General features: G+C 41.2%; 1 protein-coding gene across 16 annotated transcripts in view; it reads right to left on the bottom strand.

The window, feature by feature from the left end:
- NT5C2 (5'-nucleotidase, cytosolic II) overlaps positions 1-20,487 on the bottom strand; it is a 119,072-nt gene that overhangs the window by 29,927 nt on the left and 68,658 nt on the right. For 12 of the 16 annotated variants that reach the window (XM_078389459.1, XM_020790874.3, XM_078389460.1 and 9 more), the window contains 7 exons: positions 7,318-7,435; positions 4,713-4,808; positions 4,087-4,178; positions 3,832-3,889; positions 2,417-2,510; positions 1,678-1,731; positions 631-714 (listed from right to left, as the gene is read on the bottom strand). In XM_078389459.1, coding sequence (XP_078245585.1) covers positions 631-714; positions 1,678-1,731; positions 2,417-2,510; positions 3,832-3,889; positions 4,087-4,178; positions 4,713-4,808; positions 7,318-7,435 — 596 coding nt within the window. Of the gene's footprint in view, positions 1-630; positions 715-1,677; positions 1,732-2,416; positions 2,511-3,831; positions 3,890-4,086; positions 4,179-4,712; positions 4,809-4,902; positions 4,993-7,317; positions 7,436-20,487 lie in introns of all 16 variants that reach the window. The other 4 variants (XM_078389468.1, XM_078389462.1, XM_078389464.1 and 1 more) reach the window with 1 other exon arrangement.

A 20,487-nucleotide genomic window follows, 5' to 3' on the forward strand; every position in this document is an offset into this window, starting at 1 on the left:
GGGTGTTCAAAACATGCACTTACAGGTTAAAACAGGAAACAGGGCTGATCTCATCTAAAAATAAACATGGTTTCTCCTTTTATAGTTAGTTGGTCATGGCTTTCTGCAAGAAGGGGAGCAAGGATATAGAACAAGAGAATGCAGCCTTAGGTTACCACAACCTCCACAAAGCTGGGACCCTCCAGCCCAGGGTGATTTCTTCAGGATCAGGGGCTCCAGTGGCCCCTGCCCAAAGCCTTCAGTGGGTTGCATAAAGACAGCAACCAAAAGCACATTCATCAGCAATAGGGTGTTTTAACCTCTTCTCTTGTGCTCTGTGATTCCAATAGAAACAGGACCACTGTTTATGTACTGACAGTAGCAGTAAGGAAACAAGGATTTCTCCCCCACAGGTCAGCTGATATCTGATCAGCGGGTCTGTGGGAGATAGTGAATGGGGCTTTCTGTGGTTCCAAAGTCCTCAAAGAAAGTGGCGGGGTGGCTGTCAATCTATACACATTTGCTCCAAGGTAAACTCAAATATTTCCTCTAATTCAGTAAGATACAAAATATAGTATAAGCATGAAACACATTATCAATATGGATTATGATGAAGCAAGCAGCTGATTCCTATAATCTAAAAGTACTTACATCTGTGTATTTATAATCACTGTTTGTGGCAAGAAACACCTTTCCCACTTCATTCATTCGACTCAACAGCAAAGGCAGCTTCCCCTAAAATAAGAAGCATTTACATAAAATCTTGACTGTTATCCAGCTACTTGAGTTCAAACCAGAAATCAGAATGTGACATTTTAAAAGGATCTTCCTGTGTTATTTATTCTTTCTTGATAACTATGTTTATAAGTATCTTTGGAAAAATAACTAGGTGTTGCACCTAATTATTTCTTAAACTCAGAAGAAATGTTGTAGCTACTAGTTACATAACTCATCACTCATAAGTAACTAATTACAGTTAACTATGCTACTTGTACCTACTTTCTTCTAAGATCTGTTTGAAACCCATACCTCCAGGGGTGTTTAAAACCACACACCAGGAAATTCCATTCTCCATCCTGTCTCAGTCTAGTCAAGATGCCTTCTAATATCCTGCATGACTTCACTATAGACTACAGATTCTTATGATTCTGGGCACAGAGCAAAGCTAATTCAAGATAACAGACCAATGGTAGCTGTCTTTGCAGCATGGATGTTTATAGTCTACTATGTTCAAACAAGAGGATCCTAGCTGTGCAAAAAGTGACATTCAGAGCGACTGGCACAACAAACCTTCAGAAAGGTCTTATAACTCTTGTAATTTGCAGTGTTTGACAAAATCCCTATTACAAGAGACAGTTCATGCTGAAATCTCAAAAGTCTTTTTATAATATGTAACCATGATTTTAAAATGGAATGTTGTAGTCAGAAAGTAACTCTTTACTAATTCATTTTAGAATAAAATTGCGGGTTTTCACTAGCATAGGATATTCTGTTTTATAGGATACTTGTTGCTGTCAGAGTTCAGAGGAACTCCTTCAAAAAAAGGAGAAAGAAACCTTTTTTACTTTGTCATCTTCTGGATACTGAAACAGCAGAAGTGCCTTGAAACATTCAGCACATCTGATACAGCATTACCTCTGTCAATATCAAAAGACATAAATATTCACCCTCGTGTAAGAAGAAAGGTTCTGCACTTACATCTTTCACCACATACTTTTCCAGTTTCTCAACTGTTTTCTCCTTGAGAGATCCCTGGGGAAAAAACAGGGGAGCTTTTTTGAGCCAGCAGAAGCAATGATCTACAGACATCTTACTCATATTTCATATTAGTATCACCTTCCATGCTGTCATCATGTTGTTAAAAGATGTTCCAATAACACTAGATACAGAAAGTTCTTTCCAGCGTTTCATATGTCAAGAGATTGACTCTGGGTAGGCGCAACAGAAGGGTGGATAACTTTGTGGCTCATTCATAATTTGAGAAACAAATATGGGACAAACTGCCATTCAAAATGTGCAACGTAACATTTTCTGGGATAAATCTAGCCAAGGGGGAGGGAAATCTGAAGACATGTAACAGTTCAACTGGAAAAGCTAATAGGTGATGCTTACATGGAAGATCAGCCAGAAATAATTTATTAATTGCTCCTTAGAGTGTGGAGAAAAAGTGATGACAGTTGCTCCTATGACTGTTAACTGCTACCACCTGTCTCACCATGAAAGAGCAAAAATGAAGGATGAGAAGAAGTGACCTGAAAACTCATTCACCAATCTGTCCTTCTCAATCTTCATGGGTCACTTAGCTAACATTCAGTGTTTATTCAGTGGCTTGCAAATCAAATTTAATAGTGCTTGAATTACAACACCATAAATAATTGAAAGTTCAGAAATAGTTTTTGAATTAACAAATTATTCAAAACATCCAAGTGCCAATCACCTTATAGTGAACCCAATCCACAGCATCTCTCACATCTTGGAACATACTCCTGAAGGACATGAAGAGGTCTCCATCTTTAAACCCTGTTTCACAACTGCAAGAGAAAGGCAAACACAGAACCTTTACACTTTAAAAGCCATCAAGGAGGGTGTGCAGGACCAAGAACACCTGTAGAGGTATAGTTGGGTACAATATGCTAAGCTAAGGATTCCAAAAGTTAAAGTGCATTCGTTCGAAAATAAATTGATTCTTGCTCACATGCCTTTTTTGGTTAATACTGGATTTCCAACAATCGAACTAGTGATGGGGAATTTGTGGCTCATTCCCTATCCATTCCAGAGGAGGCCCCAGAAAAGTCCTGCCTCCCAAATGAAGCCCCATTACTCAGACCCTAGCACTGAGAGGAATTAACACAGGATTCCCCTTCATATTGTTCTCCACCCTGAGCAGTGGTTTTCTTCACACATCACATCTTGCTGAATTGGAGTAACCAGAAATAAAATGGTCTTGGAAGACTCAACTGTGCCTCCTGCCAGCAAGATGTCTGGAAGTGTGCTGGAGCCACAGTCCTTGACATCAGCCAGTTTGCTTGATTAGCCCTTAGGGGCAATCCACTTCCAAAACTAAATTTCCCATAATTGTGCTAAATTATAATATTTATCTAGTTTAATCACTGTTTGTCACCTGTGAATGGCAAAATATTGTGAACCCCATGGGGGTTTCCATCACAAATTTTAAGAAAAGTAATCAGTGTCTTAAATAGTTTCATTTTCACCAGATTATAGATACGAATATTTGCACTGATATTTGCATTGAGAAAAGAAGGTGACTACAGAAAGACTGGGAGGAAAGCAATGACAAACCTAGACAGCATCTTAAAAAGCAGAGACATTGCCTTGCTGACAAAGGTCTGCACAGTAAAAGCTATGGTTTTTCTAGCAGCGATGTATGGAAGTGAGAGCTCAACCATAAAGAAGGCTGACCACCAAAGAATTGATGGTTTTGAATTGTGGTGCTGGAGGAGACTCTTGAGAGTCCCCTGGACTGCAAAGAGAACGAACCTATCCATTTTAAAGGAAATCAACCCCGAGTGCTCACTGGAAGGACAGATCCCGAAACTGAGGCTCCAATACTTTGGCCATTTCATGAGAAGAGAAGACTCCCTGGAAAAGACCCTGATGTTGGGAAAGTGTGAGGGCAAGAGGAGGAGGTAATGACAGAGGGCGAGATGGTTGGATAGTGTCATCGAAGCTACCAACATGAATTTGACCAAACTCCGGGAGGCAATGGAAGACAGGAGGGGCCTGGTGTGTTCTGGTCCATGGCGTCACAAAGAGTCAGACACAACTTAACAACTAAACAACAACAACAGAAAGACTCACCAGATTTCATATAACACAGACATATGCACTCACCTTGAATACCTGGGACAGTTAGTAAAAAAATCAACCAGACAGGCCAACAGGTAGGTCTCTGCAAAAATTAAGAAAGAAGGAAAGAAGAAGCCAGGTATCAAAATCAAGGCAAAAGTTAAACATGAATGGGCAGATAGACAGAGGCTCATGTATTTAATCCAAGAGGACATTCCTAATATTACCAATTTGAAATTAACTCATACCTACTAACCTTCACTGCACACTCCCCCCACCACTTTCAGCTTAGGATCTCACCTGGTAAATTGAACAGTGTGTTTAAAATGTAAAACCTGTCAGTGTCATCCCTCTGGATGAATTTATTAGGATACTGCTCTCGAATCTCTGGTCTGAAAAATGAAAGGGATAAGGGAATACACCCATTAAAAATGTAACGATCATAATCATTTATGTTAATAACAGTGTTAACTCCAATCAGGACCTTTAAGGCCTACAATGGTGGTACTTAAAAATGGTTTACCCTAGAGAGGAACCTATTTCCTTCTATTCTTGGGAAATTATGGGTTGTTGTTTTTTTAAAAAAAGGTGTAAGTGGAGGAGGAAAAAGACAGTATATGGACACCAAGCACAACGATCTACTAAACCAAGGTATTTATAACTGAACCAGATCTGTGCGTATTTCTATCAGATCTACTTGCTTGTTTTTCCAATTAGATTTCAAAGATACAAATAAAACACTATTTTAACTTATCCCAAGGCAAATAGGCATCAGGATTTGGAAAAATTAGGCTAAGGTGACACCTCAAAGTAGCTAATATATCAAACCTATTTTTTTTAAATTCGGAAGTTTCCCAAAGTACAATACAATCATTGTGCACAATGAATACAACCTAACTGAAATGTTCTGTACACATAGCACTTACCCCCTCATGAAGTTAAAGCCATGTGCACATACTAGGATGTTTCCATAGGCATCGACTTTCAGCAGATTTCCATAAAGAGAATCAAATACCAGGCCTCTAATTAACAAAGAAATGCAAAGATTGATATAAGCAATGTTTACCAAGCAGTTAACAGCAAGACTTTGAAAGATAGTCTATTGGAAGGGCATACCTGAGCCAGTTCTATCACGTTCTGTCCAAACTAGAATCTGACCCTAAGGAGGACATTTTGCTGACAGAGTCCCAATGAACTTTTGTTTAGCTGCAGAGGAAAAAATAGTCTGCATTGCCTGGTTTAAATGTACAGTAGATCGATTCTCTTATCATTAGTTCATTTATCTTAACAGAAAGACTGCTGCAGACAGAAGGGCAATTTAAGAAGCATTTGCTTCCACTTTTACAACACTACAGTTTGCTGTGTCATGCAGACCTAACACTTCAGACTTTGCAACATCAGCATGTCAGAAACTAGCTACAGTTAAATGTTAAGTAATTTGACATGCTAAAGGACAGTTTTCTTCACAAATAACTAGAAGGAGGAGATAGCACATGAAGCCACATTGCTGAGTATTACTTTGAACACTCTAGAACATTTTATAAAAGCTGAAACATTGTGGACAAAACTTGATAAAGGGGGAGCTATCAATGGTTTATCAGAAGCGCCTTGCTTAGAGCAAACAGTAATTTAGATACTGTAGTTCTGTTTGAATATGCCATTGCACTCATCATATGGAAAGGGTGTGTGTCATGTTTAAACAAGTAAAGGTACACTCAAACAAGTGCAGAACATCCCCCTACTCACTGCTTATCTCCCTTCAGGTTCTCTTCTTTCAATTTGTTTTTTAAAAAGGGAGAAGCAGGTAAGTGATCGTTTCAGAAAACATTCAGTGCCTCTCCCTTTCATGCCCCCAAACAACACATCCCCTTTCACATGAGGATTCTTAAGTCTGACTCTTAAAAATGATTTTGCTAGTAAATGGCAATTAAGGTTTTCAGTCATATCTTCTCTGTATTCTGTGGAAAAACTGCCAGTCTACTGAGGCTCTCAGTAAACACTGCCTTGGAAAAAGATTTCCAAACATATTCTCCCCCATCTCTCATCAATGTGCAACTCTTCACTCGCCCATGATGTGACATCAACTCATGGTGCACTTCCATAGCCCTCCCTCTGTATCATGAATTGCTACTATCAAAGCAGAAGTGGAATGACATGAGGAGTTTCATTTTCAGTTAAGTGAAACTACACGTTAATGTGAGAGGGGTGAGAACATAATTGAGGAAGACAGTTTGAGCAGTCACCCATGTCTGCTATAATGTATAATCTGTACATGAAATATGAGAGAACAAGGGAGACTGAAAACCACCAAGTAACACCAGCTTACTAAGACTGTCGTTCTACAGTGATCAAATGATCTTACAAGCAAGAAGGAATCCAGATTAATTTGAGAAGTTTGAAAGCTAAATAGACATTACTTGTATAAACTAAGACTTCATACCCAAGAGTAGACATATAGGGCTCTGAGCCTGTGCATGTGGATCGAAGTTGTGCCAATGGCGGTGTTAAAGGCTTTACAAACAACACAGATCAAAAGACTTCAAGTCCTTGCCCACATTATGGTATACCATTGCTATCAGAAGTATTTGCAGTGGGGTTTGGGAGGGCTGAAGAAAATGCAATTTTATGTTTAAAGCAACATGATAATGCAAACAGGCTTGCAATTTCTTCACTACTGGTGGCAAAGGCATGACTCACATAGTTCTTTTCCATGGTGTTACAAAATGCCAGGGCATTTCTCCACTGCAGTAATATTTCAGAGGTTCTACAAGACGTCACCACAGATCTTCAAGATTAAACATGTGAATTGGGCCTAATAAAGGTACTAATATGCTCTCCTTCACAATTCCATGAAAAGCTTCAAATTGTATCCCAACAATGCTTCTGTTGCAAACATTGATTTGCATCCACAAGAAATTCAAATACACTTTAGCGCATGCACTGGAGCTCCCAATAGCTCCCTAGAAACTCTAGGTTGGATTCAGATTTAGTCATACTTAGAGCAGCCTCATTGAAATAAATGGGACTTAAGTTAATAATTACTAACTTAGTGGGCTTATTTCAAGTATGATTAAGCCTGGATCCAACATTCTGGATTCATCAATGAGCTCCTTATGATAACCTCAAGAAAAGTCCACTGATATTAACACAAACAGTGGTCATCTCGGAGAGGGAACCCTAATACATTCATGTTTCAGTACAAACAAAGATGCATCTAAGGAACTTTGTCCATACTGTATCTCCAAATCTTTTCCTTCAAACAGTTTCATGTACAATTTTTAGTATTGAACTTGCTTCATCAATATGTAATGTATTCATTTGACAAAAACACAACCTGAGTGCCCATTTAGCATTTCCTGCTACGAAATTCACTTTTTTGAGACTTTTTTTAAAAAATCACATCAACCTAAATGTTCAAGTGCCTTGTACAATTCAGCATTCTTCCAAATTACTCAACAAAACAAAACAAACAAAAAAATTATTTAAAAAGTATACAGAATACACATTATTTGGTATGTTACAGTCATTTACCTGGTAGGGAATGCAGGATCATAGGCAAAATTAAGTAGCTCTTGAGGGTATCCAATTGAAACTAATCGTTCAACTGTCAGGTCAAATCCGAGGGATTCATACTCTGGGGACTTATACACTGTGACAAGACAAGAAAATTCTGGTTAGAAATAAAAGGAAGACACACATACTGTAATTAAACAAAGCACAAAATTTACACAAAATTTACAGAAATTTTGTCATTCTACTCTGTTTTTATTGAGCACACAGCAGTGACAGAAGTATCAAACTCTAGTGATCTTATACAGTAGTTTCATTAGTACTGTTCCCATTTCGGCAACAGAATGCATTAAATGAAATACTAGCTAGTGCCTCAAGGGAACTATTTTCCAAACAGCATTATCACCCTCACCCCATTTCACCTCTATATATGCGTACTAAAAGAGAATCTGATATTTATTGGTTCTGATGAACAGAAGAAAATTCTGAAGCCTAATCTTAGATCAAGCATTTTTTTTAGTAAGGAAGAATTTAGAAGGGCAACAGATTAAGCAGCCTTTCACTAGAGGCCACCTGTCAAACTGATCTGTGATGTATTAATAAAAGTTCATGAGATTACCATTGTATATCAAAATATTAATTTTTTTCAGATAAATCTCATCTTGAGCAAAGTAAATACATTGGCTGAAATTATGTTGCAGTTACACAAACAGCATAACTTTTAACTACAAATTGCCATGAATTAAGAAATCTCCATAGATATTATCTGTTGTATGCCAAGTTGCACAACTCTGTATACAGGAGATAATGTCTATGAAGTTTTAATAACCCACAGCAATTCATTTCTAAAAGTTACACTATGTATGACTGTGATTTTGCATTAGCCTGCTGTAAAAAATAAAAATAAAAAGAGAAAAAAATCCATGGTGAATGCCAACCATTGTAACCAGAGATGGGAGTATTCATATTTGTATGCAAATGCCCCTGCACAGGTGGAGATAATGAGGGTTCAGCCCCATGGGGCCGGATGGTCCACTCACTGATGCACTAATGCCCCGGGGTCCGCGCTGCCATCCTATGCTCCAAAGATCACCGAGCCACTCCTGGTAGGAGGTGGGACGACAAGCCTCCCTGCCAAGTCGAAGGATGTCTCAGCAATCGCGATCTCTGAAGTGATAGGACGGCAGCGTGGACCCCATGGCATTAGCACACTGGTGAGTGGATCGTCCGGTCCCAGGGACCGGAACCTCGTTATTTCCACTTGTGTGGGGATATTTGTATACGAATATTAATCAAGAGATTACTTACCTGTAACCATGGTTCTTTGAGTGGTCTCTGTGAATCCACATGAATGGGTTAGACTGTGCCTGCACAGGACTCATCGGAATGTTCTAGAGCTTAAAAACATGTGATCAGTAGGACATTCCCCCATGGCGCGCCTGCTCTGCCTGCTTGTAATACATCAGTTCTGAAAAATATCCGCCGCTGTCAAAGCTCTGACTATAACAACGTTCAGGATGAAGTGATGAATAGCGGGGAGGATGGGCAGGACATGCGGATTCACAGAGGACCACTCGAAGAACTATGGTTACAGGTAAGTTATCTTTCTTCAGGTTCTCTGTGAATGCACACGAATGGGTGACTAGCAGGCTAACTTACTGGAAGGAGGGCCTTCATGCTAACAATGAAGTCAGCACAGCTCTGCCAAACCTACTTCCTTCTTGGCCCTGACGTCCAAACGATAATGCGTCACAAAAGTCAAAGGTGTAGATTAAGTGGCCACTCGACGGATGTCAGAGATCTCAATGCCACGAAACAGGGCAGTAGAGGAGGCCATAGCTCTCATAGAGTGCACCTTCAGCACATCTGGCGGAGCCTTGGCAGACAATTCATAAGCCAGGGTTGTTGGTATGATTGTTGGAATGTGAAAGGTCTGCACTACTGGTTACGTTAGTACCTTGGCTGTTGGGTGGAGTAAGAACGGGCAGTCTTATGAATCTTGTGCAAGTTATCCACCACATCATCAGTCTTCTTGTTGAAGAGGCCAATGCAATCATGGGGAAGATCTTCAATGCGGGACCTAGCATCATCAGTGATTCCCGCTGAACGCAGCCATGTATGTCCCCTGAGGGCAATAGCAGAAGCCATAGCCTTTGAAGCAGCATCAGCCGTATGGCGGGATGCTAAACGCTGCCATTTAGCCAAAGTAGAGGCCTCAAGGTGGACATTGAGGGCACTGGCTCTAGTCTCCTTGGGAGCAGACTGAAGAACTGGGAGGATCTTATTCCACAGTCTATGATAAGCTCCCATCGCAACCTGGTAGTTGGAGACCCTCATGATAAAGAAGGCCAAGGAATACAGATGACAACGTAGGACACCCAGCTTTTTACCTTCATTGTTGGTGGGAGTGGCTGTTGAATGCTTCCCAGTGCAAGACTGATTGGAATGAACTATAATAGAGTTTGGAGACAGATGCTTAACAAGGAAAGCTATATCGTTCCCATGTGGTTGATAATGGTTTTCAACACATCTGGAAATCTGAAGAGACGTACAGTGGTGCCTCACACAACAATGTTAATTGGTTCCAAAAAAATCAACGTTGTGTGAAACATCGTTCTGTGAAACAACATTTCACATAGGAATGAATTGAAAACCGGTTAATCCGTTCCAATTGGAACGGATTGCCATCGTTCAGTGAAAATCCCCATAGGAAACATCGTTGAGTGAAACAATGTTTCCTATATTGGAATGTATTGAAGCCGACTCAATACATTTCAATGCCTTTGCGAAGTCCTTTTTCGCTCCCGTAAAAGTGTCTTACAATGTTTGGACGCTGTTTTAAATGATTGCAATGGTTAGTCCACCTCCTGAAACCTATGCAAACTGATTTTGGTGTTGTTCTGACACTTCGTTAATTTATGATGATTTTTTTGTTTTTTCTCCATAGGAAACCATTGGATGGTCTGTCTAATGGTTTCCAATGGAAAAAACAAAAAATCATCATAAATTAACGAAGTGTCAGAACAACACCAAAATAAGTTTGCATAGGTTTCAGGAGGTGGACTAACCATTGCAATCATTTAAAACAGCGTCCAAACATTGGTAAACACTTTTACAGGAGCGAAAAGGGAGATCGTTGTGTGAAAATCCCCCATAGGAAACATCGCTGTGTGAGGCAGCAAATTTAACAGAAAAAGGCATCGTTGTGTGAATTCATCGTTGTGTGAGGCACTCGTTGTGCGAGGCACCACTGTAGATGGTTTATCCCATGATTCCCTAATAAGGTCCAACATGGCAGGTATAAATGCCAGACTCAACGGAGGGGATTTTTCTTGATTGATTTCGTCGAAGACGAGATCATGTTTAGGAGAGGGAGGTTGCTCAGTATCGAGCTCCAAGGAGTTGGCCATACAGAGAATGAGTTGGGAGTAAGATGAAAGGTCCTTCGATGGGGATGGTATGTGAATATCCGCCACGTCCGAATCAGGGGTTGGTAAATTTGAAGGAGACTCCCTGGAAGCCTTGGAATATGGATCCTGCTCAGGAGCTGTTGAAACTGAAGAGCCTCTAGAAATGGAGAGGTGGAGAGGGAGAACGGTGACGAGCCTGAGAAGTAGAAGCTGGAGCGCAAGGGGTTGATACTGAAGCAGAACATGTGACATGACGGGACAAACAGACCTTGGGTGCAACATCGAAGCTGATGGTACTGAGGACATGCAGAAGCATTTTGACGGAGGGGGCTCCAGTCGAAAGGCATCAGGTTGAGGCATGCGGCATTTAACTGCAGATTTCGTTGGTACCTGAAATACGGGATCGAGCTGGTAATAAGCTCAATGTTGACGCTGAGGAGGAGGTAAAGGCAAAAGAGAAGATTCAAAAGGAGAGGCATAAGCATAATGCACTCTCTTAGGTCTCCCATAGTAGCCAGTGTCATAATAGGGATCAAACTCATCCAGATGGTATCGACGTTGATCACCATGTCAATCAACCTCCGCATAAAAGGGTTCCCCATAATCCAAAGCCAAATGATGTCTAGATGGACGAAGAATGAAAATAATGTCCCGAGGCTGAGGGTATTGTCGAGATGGGGAAATGTGGCGACGTTTGACTGGTCGCTTACGCGGAGGAGACTGCCCTGCTGATGCCTCCAAGTTAGACAATTGTATTACTGTTTCCCGCCCAATAGACATGGGGCTAGAATGGGCCGAGGCCGGGCTAGAGATGACATCAGCCTCAGAACGGCCATGACTTGGAGACAGGCTTGGTATTGATACCAAAGCCTAAGCGTGAGGAGGTGGTCCTGACTCGTCAGCTTCAGACGGGGAGTCTGGATATGGCATATCCCTGAACGATTCCTCAAGGATTGGGGATGGGAGAGAAACATGGAAAGGAGGAGGCTCTCAGGGCTGAGTAGACTTAGAAGCTTGCTTAGATTTCTTCTGCTTAACCACATCCTCCTTCTTCTTAGGAGAACGATCTTTCATTGAGGCCGAGGGCAACTTCAGCACTGAGGTCGATGTCGATGCCGAAGAAGCTTTCGGTCTGGGTGCCTTCTCAGAGAGTTCTCAGAGAGGGCGTAGCAGGAGCCAATGGAACAACAGGCTTGGGTCGAGGAACAGGAGTTATGGTAGGTTCCATGGCTGAGGGACTCGAGGTTCTCAGGGATTTTTCCCAAAGATACGATTGAAGTCACTGCAAGCAGAGCTTGAGAGCAGGCTTGATTAATCTTTTACACTGCAGGCAGGAGTGAGTCTGGTGCCGTTCCCCCAGACAAAATAAGCAGTGGTTGTGGCCGTCCGTGAAGGGGATCTTATTGACACACGACATACAGCGTTTAAACGGGCCTGGAGAGGCCATAAAAATGGTGGGAACGGGAAGGAAAAAAAGGGGGGAAATGGAGAGAAATCAGAAACAAAAAGATAACTCACGGGGAAACGTCCGACACAAAAGGACCAGATTAAGTCCGTAATCCCGAAGTCGTAAACATTTATCAGTCCAAAACATCCAAAACCCTTAAGATATAAGAATTTTGCTCTAGTACTGTAGTTGCTAAAGGAGTCCGATTTCAGCGGCAGCTAAAAGGAACTGAGGTATTACGGGCAGGCGGAGCATGCACGCCACAGGGGAACATCATAATCACGTTTTTAAGCTCTAGAACATTCCCAGGAGTCCTGCGCAGATGCACTTTAACCCATGTGTGCATTCACAAAGACCACGAAGAAGAAAACCCCCCCATCTCTAATTGTAACCTACACTGATCATTAAATCTTCAAGACTTATTCTTTTTATCTTCCACATAAGGCTTTTCCACATGATTCTTCATTTCTTCTTGTTCCTTTTAACACATATATACGTATCCAATTATACTTAATTTTGGACATAATGACTTGTGCTTTAACTGCAATTATTTAGGAAAATGACTTGGCAAAAATAAAAGGGTAGAGATTGAGAGAGAGAGAGAAAACTAACAGATTTATTTCAGCCTGAGTTTTCATGGATAAAAATCTACTTTTTTAGTTAGAAGGAGGACAAATACATGTCCCTGCTGCTATTTATCTCCATGTCCAAGTGAGGATACAGATAACTGACAAAAACTGATTAGTTTATTCAGGAATGGGACTATTGAGCTGTTAATTAGCAGGTCCTAGCCATTTGAGGTTACTTGACATTATGAGCTCATACTTTCCAATATAAAGATGCATTGCATAACGATGTGAGCTGATGTCAAGCAGAGAGATCTGTAATCCAGAGATTTAAGCAACAGTATACCCTATTTCAGAGGTCATCACATATGGTAACACTGAACTGTCATGTTTTCAGAGACAAAACCCAGTTTTTCCCTTAATACGTGAATGTCGTAAGAGTTAATAAAATGCACATAGTGTGGAAGACCTAAGCTGTATCTTTTCAGTCACATATATATAATCAAGTGGGGCAACAGATTACCTGCATTCAACTGTTTTCAGAGCATTATAGTTAAACATGGGGACAAACTAAAAAAAAAGATTGTGATATTTGTGAAAAATCACTGATTCATTAAATATTTGTCCCTTCATATTCATCACTTCCAGAGACCCTGATGAATATGAAGGGACAAATATTTCCCCATTTTTATTCATCCCCCATACAAAGAGAGGGAAGGATAGTCTTCCCCCTCTTCTTATGGCTTTCCCATTCTGCCTATGGACCTGCCGATCAGCTGATGAATGGGCCGATAGGCAGGCAGGCAGCCCCACAGCCACCCTCCCGAACAGCCTATCCCCCACCTCCTTAACCTCCCTACCTTAGCTGCTGTCACCATCCACCACCACTTGGCGCCACCATCATCTTCTGCCACCGCCACCATCCATCACTGCCCGCTGCGGTGGTCTCCACAGTCACGGCCTGCCGTGAAGCACACTGGCTGCCCTTTGCAAAGATGGAGGCTGTGGCTTCTTTTAGGGCAGAGAAGTTGCAGCTGCCATCTTTGCAAAAGGCAGCCCAGATTCCCTTAGCCTGCCTTAAGGGAATCCAGGCTGCCCTTTGCAAAGATGGCGGCTGCAGTTTCTTTTAGGCAGGGAAGCTGCAGCCACCATCTTTGCAAAGGGCAGCCTAGATTCCCTTAAGGCAGGCCATGGTGGCAGAGGCCATCACAACAAACAGTGCTGGATAGTGACTGTGGAGGCCACCGTGGTACAGGCCTCTGTGGATGGCAGTGGCAGCCCAGACTGCGGCAGTCAAGGTACAGAGGCAAGGGGGCAGGGGGTAGGCTGTGGAGGGGAGGGGTCACCTTTTTATTTTTTAGGCAACCTCTGGCAGTCTAACCCCCCACAAACCAACAAGTAAATTTGTGCTTCATGAGTTCATGGGGAGGATATTCGTGTTTCATCAACTTTGACGGATCACAAAGCACAACAACTCACCAAAATGGCAATTCGTCTCTGTTACAGTAACGGTGATGTCATCTGCCCGTCATTGCTATGGTTGTTTGTCATCTGCCAATAGCGTGACGGGAGGTGGGACATAAGAGGGTGGAGCTAGGGTATTTAAGGGGGAGTGAATGAGGTGTGAGTCAGATAGGGACTTGATAGGGTCTGGTTAGGGACTTAGGGAGTTAGGGCTTGTACATGTTGTGTAGTACTGTGCTATATATATAGAGTGAAGGTCTGAGAGAGAGTATGTGTATGGGTACTTTATTATACTGATTGCCTTTTATTTTAATTATTATAGTGATTTACCATTCCTTTTGTTATTATCAATAAACGTAAGTTTTTATTTTAAAAATCATACTTTTGTCTGAAGAGTTTTATGAGGGAATGGTTGGTGGCAGCGTGAATAAAGTGAGGGTGTGAGAGTGACGTGGCAGCTCCTTTGTGACGTGAGAGGAGGCTGTCACAGTCTCCATCTCTAATTATAATATAACAGGTTTTATTTAAGTGGAAACAACATGTTAGGAGTGTAATGTTTAAGAACCTCTTACCACATATGTTACCGTCATTCAGCATAACAATTGGTTGCTAATGCCTCACTCTTGGTGATGACTCCATAGCTATGGATGGGTGCCTGACATATGTGGAGATGCTATTCACGTTAAGCATGCAAATAAGGTAAGCAGTTTCTATATGTCAAGCCACTCATATGTAGCCTCAGCAGAATGAAGGATTTTCACCAGGATATATTAAGGATATACTGGACAAAATGTCACAGTAATACAATGCTGATGATGCTTAGTGTTACATAATTGTGTTTGATGGAGCCTTCTCTGTCACTGCTCCCAAACTCTGGAACTCCCTTCAACAGGAGGCCAAGCTGTCCCTAATCTTTGCTGCCCTTCCACAAGCAGGTTATTTGGCATGAGTTTATTCTTCCATAAGCAAAGACTTTTCTCTTCAGCCAGGCTTTCTCTTAGTGACTGGTTGCTTAAAGGGGTTTCTTAAAACATGACTGTTGTGTTTTGTTGTCTTAATGTGTTTTTGAACTGTTTTTATATATTAGTTTTAATATTATATATGTCTAATTATTTTAATAAATAATCTATTGTATTTAGCTTTTGATACTTAATTTTTTTTTTAGCTGCCTTGAGTCTTTTTAGAAGAAAGGCAAGGTACAAATACTTTACATACATACATACATACAGGTCCTGGCTGCCATTGTCAGTCCTTGCAAGACAGAGACCAACACTGCATTTATTATATGAAAAAAAAATTGGTACTTTTCCACCTGGCCCAATCAGAGATCTAAATTGTCCTGGGAGGAGTTACAAAAGCCCTACTCACTTTTATAAGGCTTACAAAAGATGGCCCACCAGATGCTTATGTCCCCCAGGGCGCATCATGACATGTTTTCCATGGCATTAGTTTGTTTCACAGATATAATCCACTTAGGATATTTTTCCTAAATATTGAAGAACATTTAGAAAAAATATTGAGACACTTCCAAAGCATTTGTAAACCTGTAATACAATCGAAACTAATTCCAAACACAGAAAGGGAAGTTCAACAAGCAATATCATCTTGTATTTCAAGGTAAGTGAAAATGAATTATGAAGCCTTAATTAGTTTTAGGAATGCACACTACCCTGTTTTCCCGAAAATAAGACCTAACTTGAAAATAAGCCCTAGTATGATTTTTCAGGATGCTCCTAATATAAGTCCTACCCCCCAAAATAATCCCAGTTAAGTGAAACCCCACCCTCCACCACTGTGCAACGCCGAAGAAGATGACATGACTATATTTGAATAAGTGTAGATTGTTGTTCATGAAAAAAACAAGATTGTTGTTCATGAAAAAAAAATCCCCTGAAAATAAGCCTACTGCATTTTTGGAGCAAAAATTAATATAAGACCCTGTCTTATTTTCGGAGAAACACTATAAGCTGAATATTCATTCATTCATTCATTCATTCATTCATTCATTCATTCATTCATTCATTCATTCATTCATTCATTCATTCATTCAACTTATAGACTGTCCAACTTACTGGGAACGCTACTCAGGGCAGTTTACATAATTAGGGAAAGTATATAACCAACTAGAATAATCGAAAGAAATCAGAAAATGTACCACCACATATTAAAATGAAAATAGGTGCCTAGGATTGGTAATTGATAATTTAAATCAAACCAAATTACATAAAATATAACATAATAAACTAAATGTAGATAAGTATAATTGAATAATTTAATAATACAGTGGTGCCTCGCACAACGAGTGCCTCACACAACGATGAATTCACACAACGATGCCTTTTTCTGTTAAATTTGCTGCCTCACACAGCGATGTTTCCTATGGGGAATTTTCACACAACGATCTCCCTTTTCGCTCCTGTAAAAGTGTCTTACAATGTTTGGACGCTGTTTTAAATGATTGCAATGGTTAGTCCACCTCCTGAAATCTATGCAAGCTGATTTTGGTGTTGTTCTGACACTTCGTTAATTTATGATGATTTTTTGTTTTTTCCATTGGAAACCATTAGACAGACCATCCAATGGTTTCCAATGGAGAAAAAACAAAAAATCATCATAAATTAACGAAGTGTCAGAACAACACCAAAATCAGTTTGCATAGGTTTCAGGAGGTGGACTAACCATTGCAATCATTTAAAACAGCGTCCAAACATTGTAAGACACTTTTACAGGAGCGAAAAAGGACTTCGCAAAGGCATTGAAATGTATTGAGTCGGCTTCAATACATTCCAATATAGGAAACATTGTTTCACTCAACGATGTTTCCTATGGGGATTTTCACTGAACGATGGCAATCCGTTCCAATTGGAACGGATTAACCAGTTTTCAATGCATTCCTATGAGAAATGGTGTTTCACAGAACGATGTTTCACACAACGTTGATTTTTTTGGAACCAATTAACATCGTTGTGTGAGGCACCACTGTAATAATAAAAATAATCAAAAGCTGTGATTACAAATATAGCATACAGGTCTCACAGATCAGCCTAAAATGTTGCTGAAAGCCCTCTTAAACAGTTCTGCCTTTAATAATCTTCTGAGCATCTGGGCTGGATAGTTCCATATAATATCTGATGGAAGTTTGTTCCACAGTGAGAAGATAAAACTTTGCTTAGTACTCATAAAATAGCAAAAGAAAACTACCAAAACTGTCAGGACAGAATCTAGTTTTGTAATGATTATAATCAAACACTAGAGAAACTAAAACATAAGAGAAAGGCAGGCTACAAGTACAACTGTAGACATACAACAAAATCCTGTTTAGTGGTGAAAATTTAATATAGAATTTCTTCCACACTAAAATAAAACAAGAAACTGGTTTTCATCTCTGCAACTATGCAGTTGTGTTGTTTTGTCAGGAATTTCTCAATGAAGATCACACCTCACTATCCATCTTCTCTTTTAATCTATAATCACATTGTGTTTCGTCGTTTAGTCGTGTCCAACTCTTCGTGACCCCATGGACCAGAGCACGCCAGGCCCTCCTGTCTTCCACTGCCTCCCGGAGCTGGGCCAAATTCATGTTGGTCGCTTCAATGACACTGTCCAACCATCTCATCCTCTGTCGTCCCCTTCTCCTCTTGACCTCACACGTTCCTAACATCAGGGTCTTTTCCAGGGAGTCTTCTCTTCTCATGAGATGGCCAAAGTAGTGGAGCCTCAGCTTCAGGATCTGTCCTTCCAGTGAGCACTCAGGGTTGATTTCCTTTAGAATGGATCGGTTTGTTCTCCTTGCAGTCCAGAGGACTCTCAAGAGTCTCCTCCAGCACCACAATTCAAAAGCATCAATTCTTTGGCGGTCAGCTTTCTTTATGGTCCAGCTCTCACTTCCGTACATCACTACAGGAAAAACCATAGCTTTGACTATTTGGACTTTTGTTGGCAAGGTGATGTCTCTGCTTTTTAAGATGTTGTCGAGGTTTGTCATTGCTTTCCTCCCAAGAAGAAGGCGTCTTTTAATTTCAGGGCTGCTGTCACCATCTGCAGTGATCATGGAGCCCAAGAAAGTAAAATCTGTCACTGCCTCCGTATCTTCCCCTTCTATTTCCCAGGAGGTGATGGGACCAGTGGCCATGATCCTAGTTTTTTTGATGTTGAGCTTCAGACCATTTTTTGCGCTCTCCTCTTTCACCCTCATAAGGTTCCTTAATTCCTCCTCACTTTCTGCCATCAGAGTTGTATCATCTGCATATCTGAGGTTGTTGATATTTCTTCCAGCAATCTTAATTCCACCTTGGGATTCCTCTAGGAATGCCTTTCGCATGATGTATTCTGCATATAAGTTAAATAAGCAGGGGGACAATATACAGCCTTGTCGTACTCCTTTCCCAATTTTGAACCAATCAGTGTTTCCGTATCCAGTTCTAACTGTTGCTTCCTGTCCCACGTATAGATTTCTCAGGAGATAGATAAGGTGGTCAGGCACTCCCATTTCTTTAAGGACTTGCCATAGTTAGCTGTGGTCCACACAGTCAAGGGCTTTTGCATAGTCAATGAAGCAGAAGTAGATGTTTTTCTGGAACTCTCTGGCTTTCTCCATAATCCAGCGCATGTTAGCAATTTAGTCTCGAGTTCCTCTGCCCCTTTGAAATCCAGCTTGCACTTCTGGGAGTTCTCGGTCCACATACTGTTGAAACCTACCTTGGAGGATTTTGAGCATAACCTTGCTAGCGTGCGAAATGAGTGCAATTGTACAATAGTTGGAGCATTCTCTGGCACTGCCCTTCTTTGCGATTGGTATGTAGACTGATCTTTTCCAGTCCTCTGGCCACTGTTGAGTTTTCCAAACTTGCTGGCATATTGAATGTAGCATCTTAACAGCGTCATCTTTTAAGATTTTAAATAGTTCCACTGGAATGCCATCACCTCCACTGGCCTTGTTGTTAGACAAGCTTTCTAAGGGCCACTTGACTTCACTCTCCAGGATGTCTAGCTCAAGGTCAGCAACCACACTATCTGGGTTGTCCGGGATATCCAAATCTTTCTGGTATAGTTCTTTTGTGTATTCTTGCCACCTTTTCTTCATGTCTTCTGCTTCTGCGAGGTCTCTCCCATTTTTGTCCTTTATCATGTTCATCTTTGCACACAATGTTCCTTTAATATCTCCAATTTTCTTGAACAGATCTCTGCTTTTTCCTTTTCTATTCTTTTCCTCTATTTCGTTGCATTGTTCGTTTAAGAAGGCCCTCTTGTCTCTCCTTGCTATTCTTTGGAAGTCTGCATTCAATTTTCTGTAACTTTCCCTATCTCCCTTGCATTTTGTTTCCCTTCTCCTCTCTGCTATTTCTAAGACCTCATTGGACAGCCACTTTGCTTTCTTGCATTGCCTTTTCTTTGGGTTGGTTTTTGTTGCTGTACAATGTTACGAGCCTCTATCCAAAGTTCTTCAGGCACTCTGTCCACCAAATCCAGTTCCTTAAATCGGTTCTTCACTTCCACTGTGTATTCATAAGGGATATGATTTAGATTATACTTGACTAGCCCAGTGGTTTTTCCTACTCTCTTCAGTTTAAGTTTGATTTTTGCTATGAGAAGCTGATGATCAGAGCCACAATCAGCTCTAGGTCTTGTTTTTGCTGACTGTATAGAGCTTCTCCATCTTTGGCTGCAGAGAATATAATCAATCTGATTACGGTATTGCCCATCTGGTGATTTCCATGTGTAGAGTCACCTCTTGTGTTGTTGGAAAAGAGTGTTTGTGATGACCAGCTTATACGCCAGCAAATCACATAGATACTGTATTTGCTGGCGTAGAAGACTACTTTTCCCCCCGAAAAACATGCCTCCAAGCGGGGGGGTCGTCTTATACGCCAGGTGCACTTCAGTTGGGATAGACATAGCTGCCCATAGTGGCCTTCCGATGCTCGCCTGGTGCCCCTAGTAGCCTCCCGATGCCTGCCCACCTCATTCTATATACCATCCAGTATCATGCGGTATCCAGCGTGGCCGCGGCGAGCATCAGCAGCGAGACAGGGGTACCAGCCTTTTCGACGTGACCGGCCCGTTCTGCTCAGCAGGAAGCAGCAGCACTCCGGCCCACCCCTTGTCTACGCAGAGCTCACACATGCACACCTGCGCACTAGTGCCGGTCACAGGGAGATGCAGGAGCGGGCCAGAGGTGCTGCAGTCATGCTGCGGCCGTACAATGGTGACAATGAATAGCACCTTTTATTTGATGCGTGGAAGGTGTGCGGAAGAGGGGGTAATCTTATACGGCGAGTATATAACAAACTCTATATTTTGAGTG

This window comes from Pogona vitticeps, chromosome 3 (genome assembly GCF_051106095.1).
Source record: "Pogona vitticeps strain Pit_001003342236 chromosome 3, PviZW2.1, whole genome shotgun sequence".
Classification (NCBI taxonomy): domain Eukaryota; kingdom Metazoa; phylum Chordata; class Lepidosauria; order Squamata; family Agamidae; genus Pogona; species Pogona vitticeps.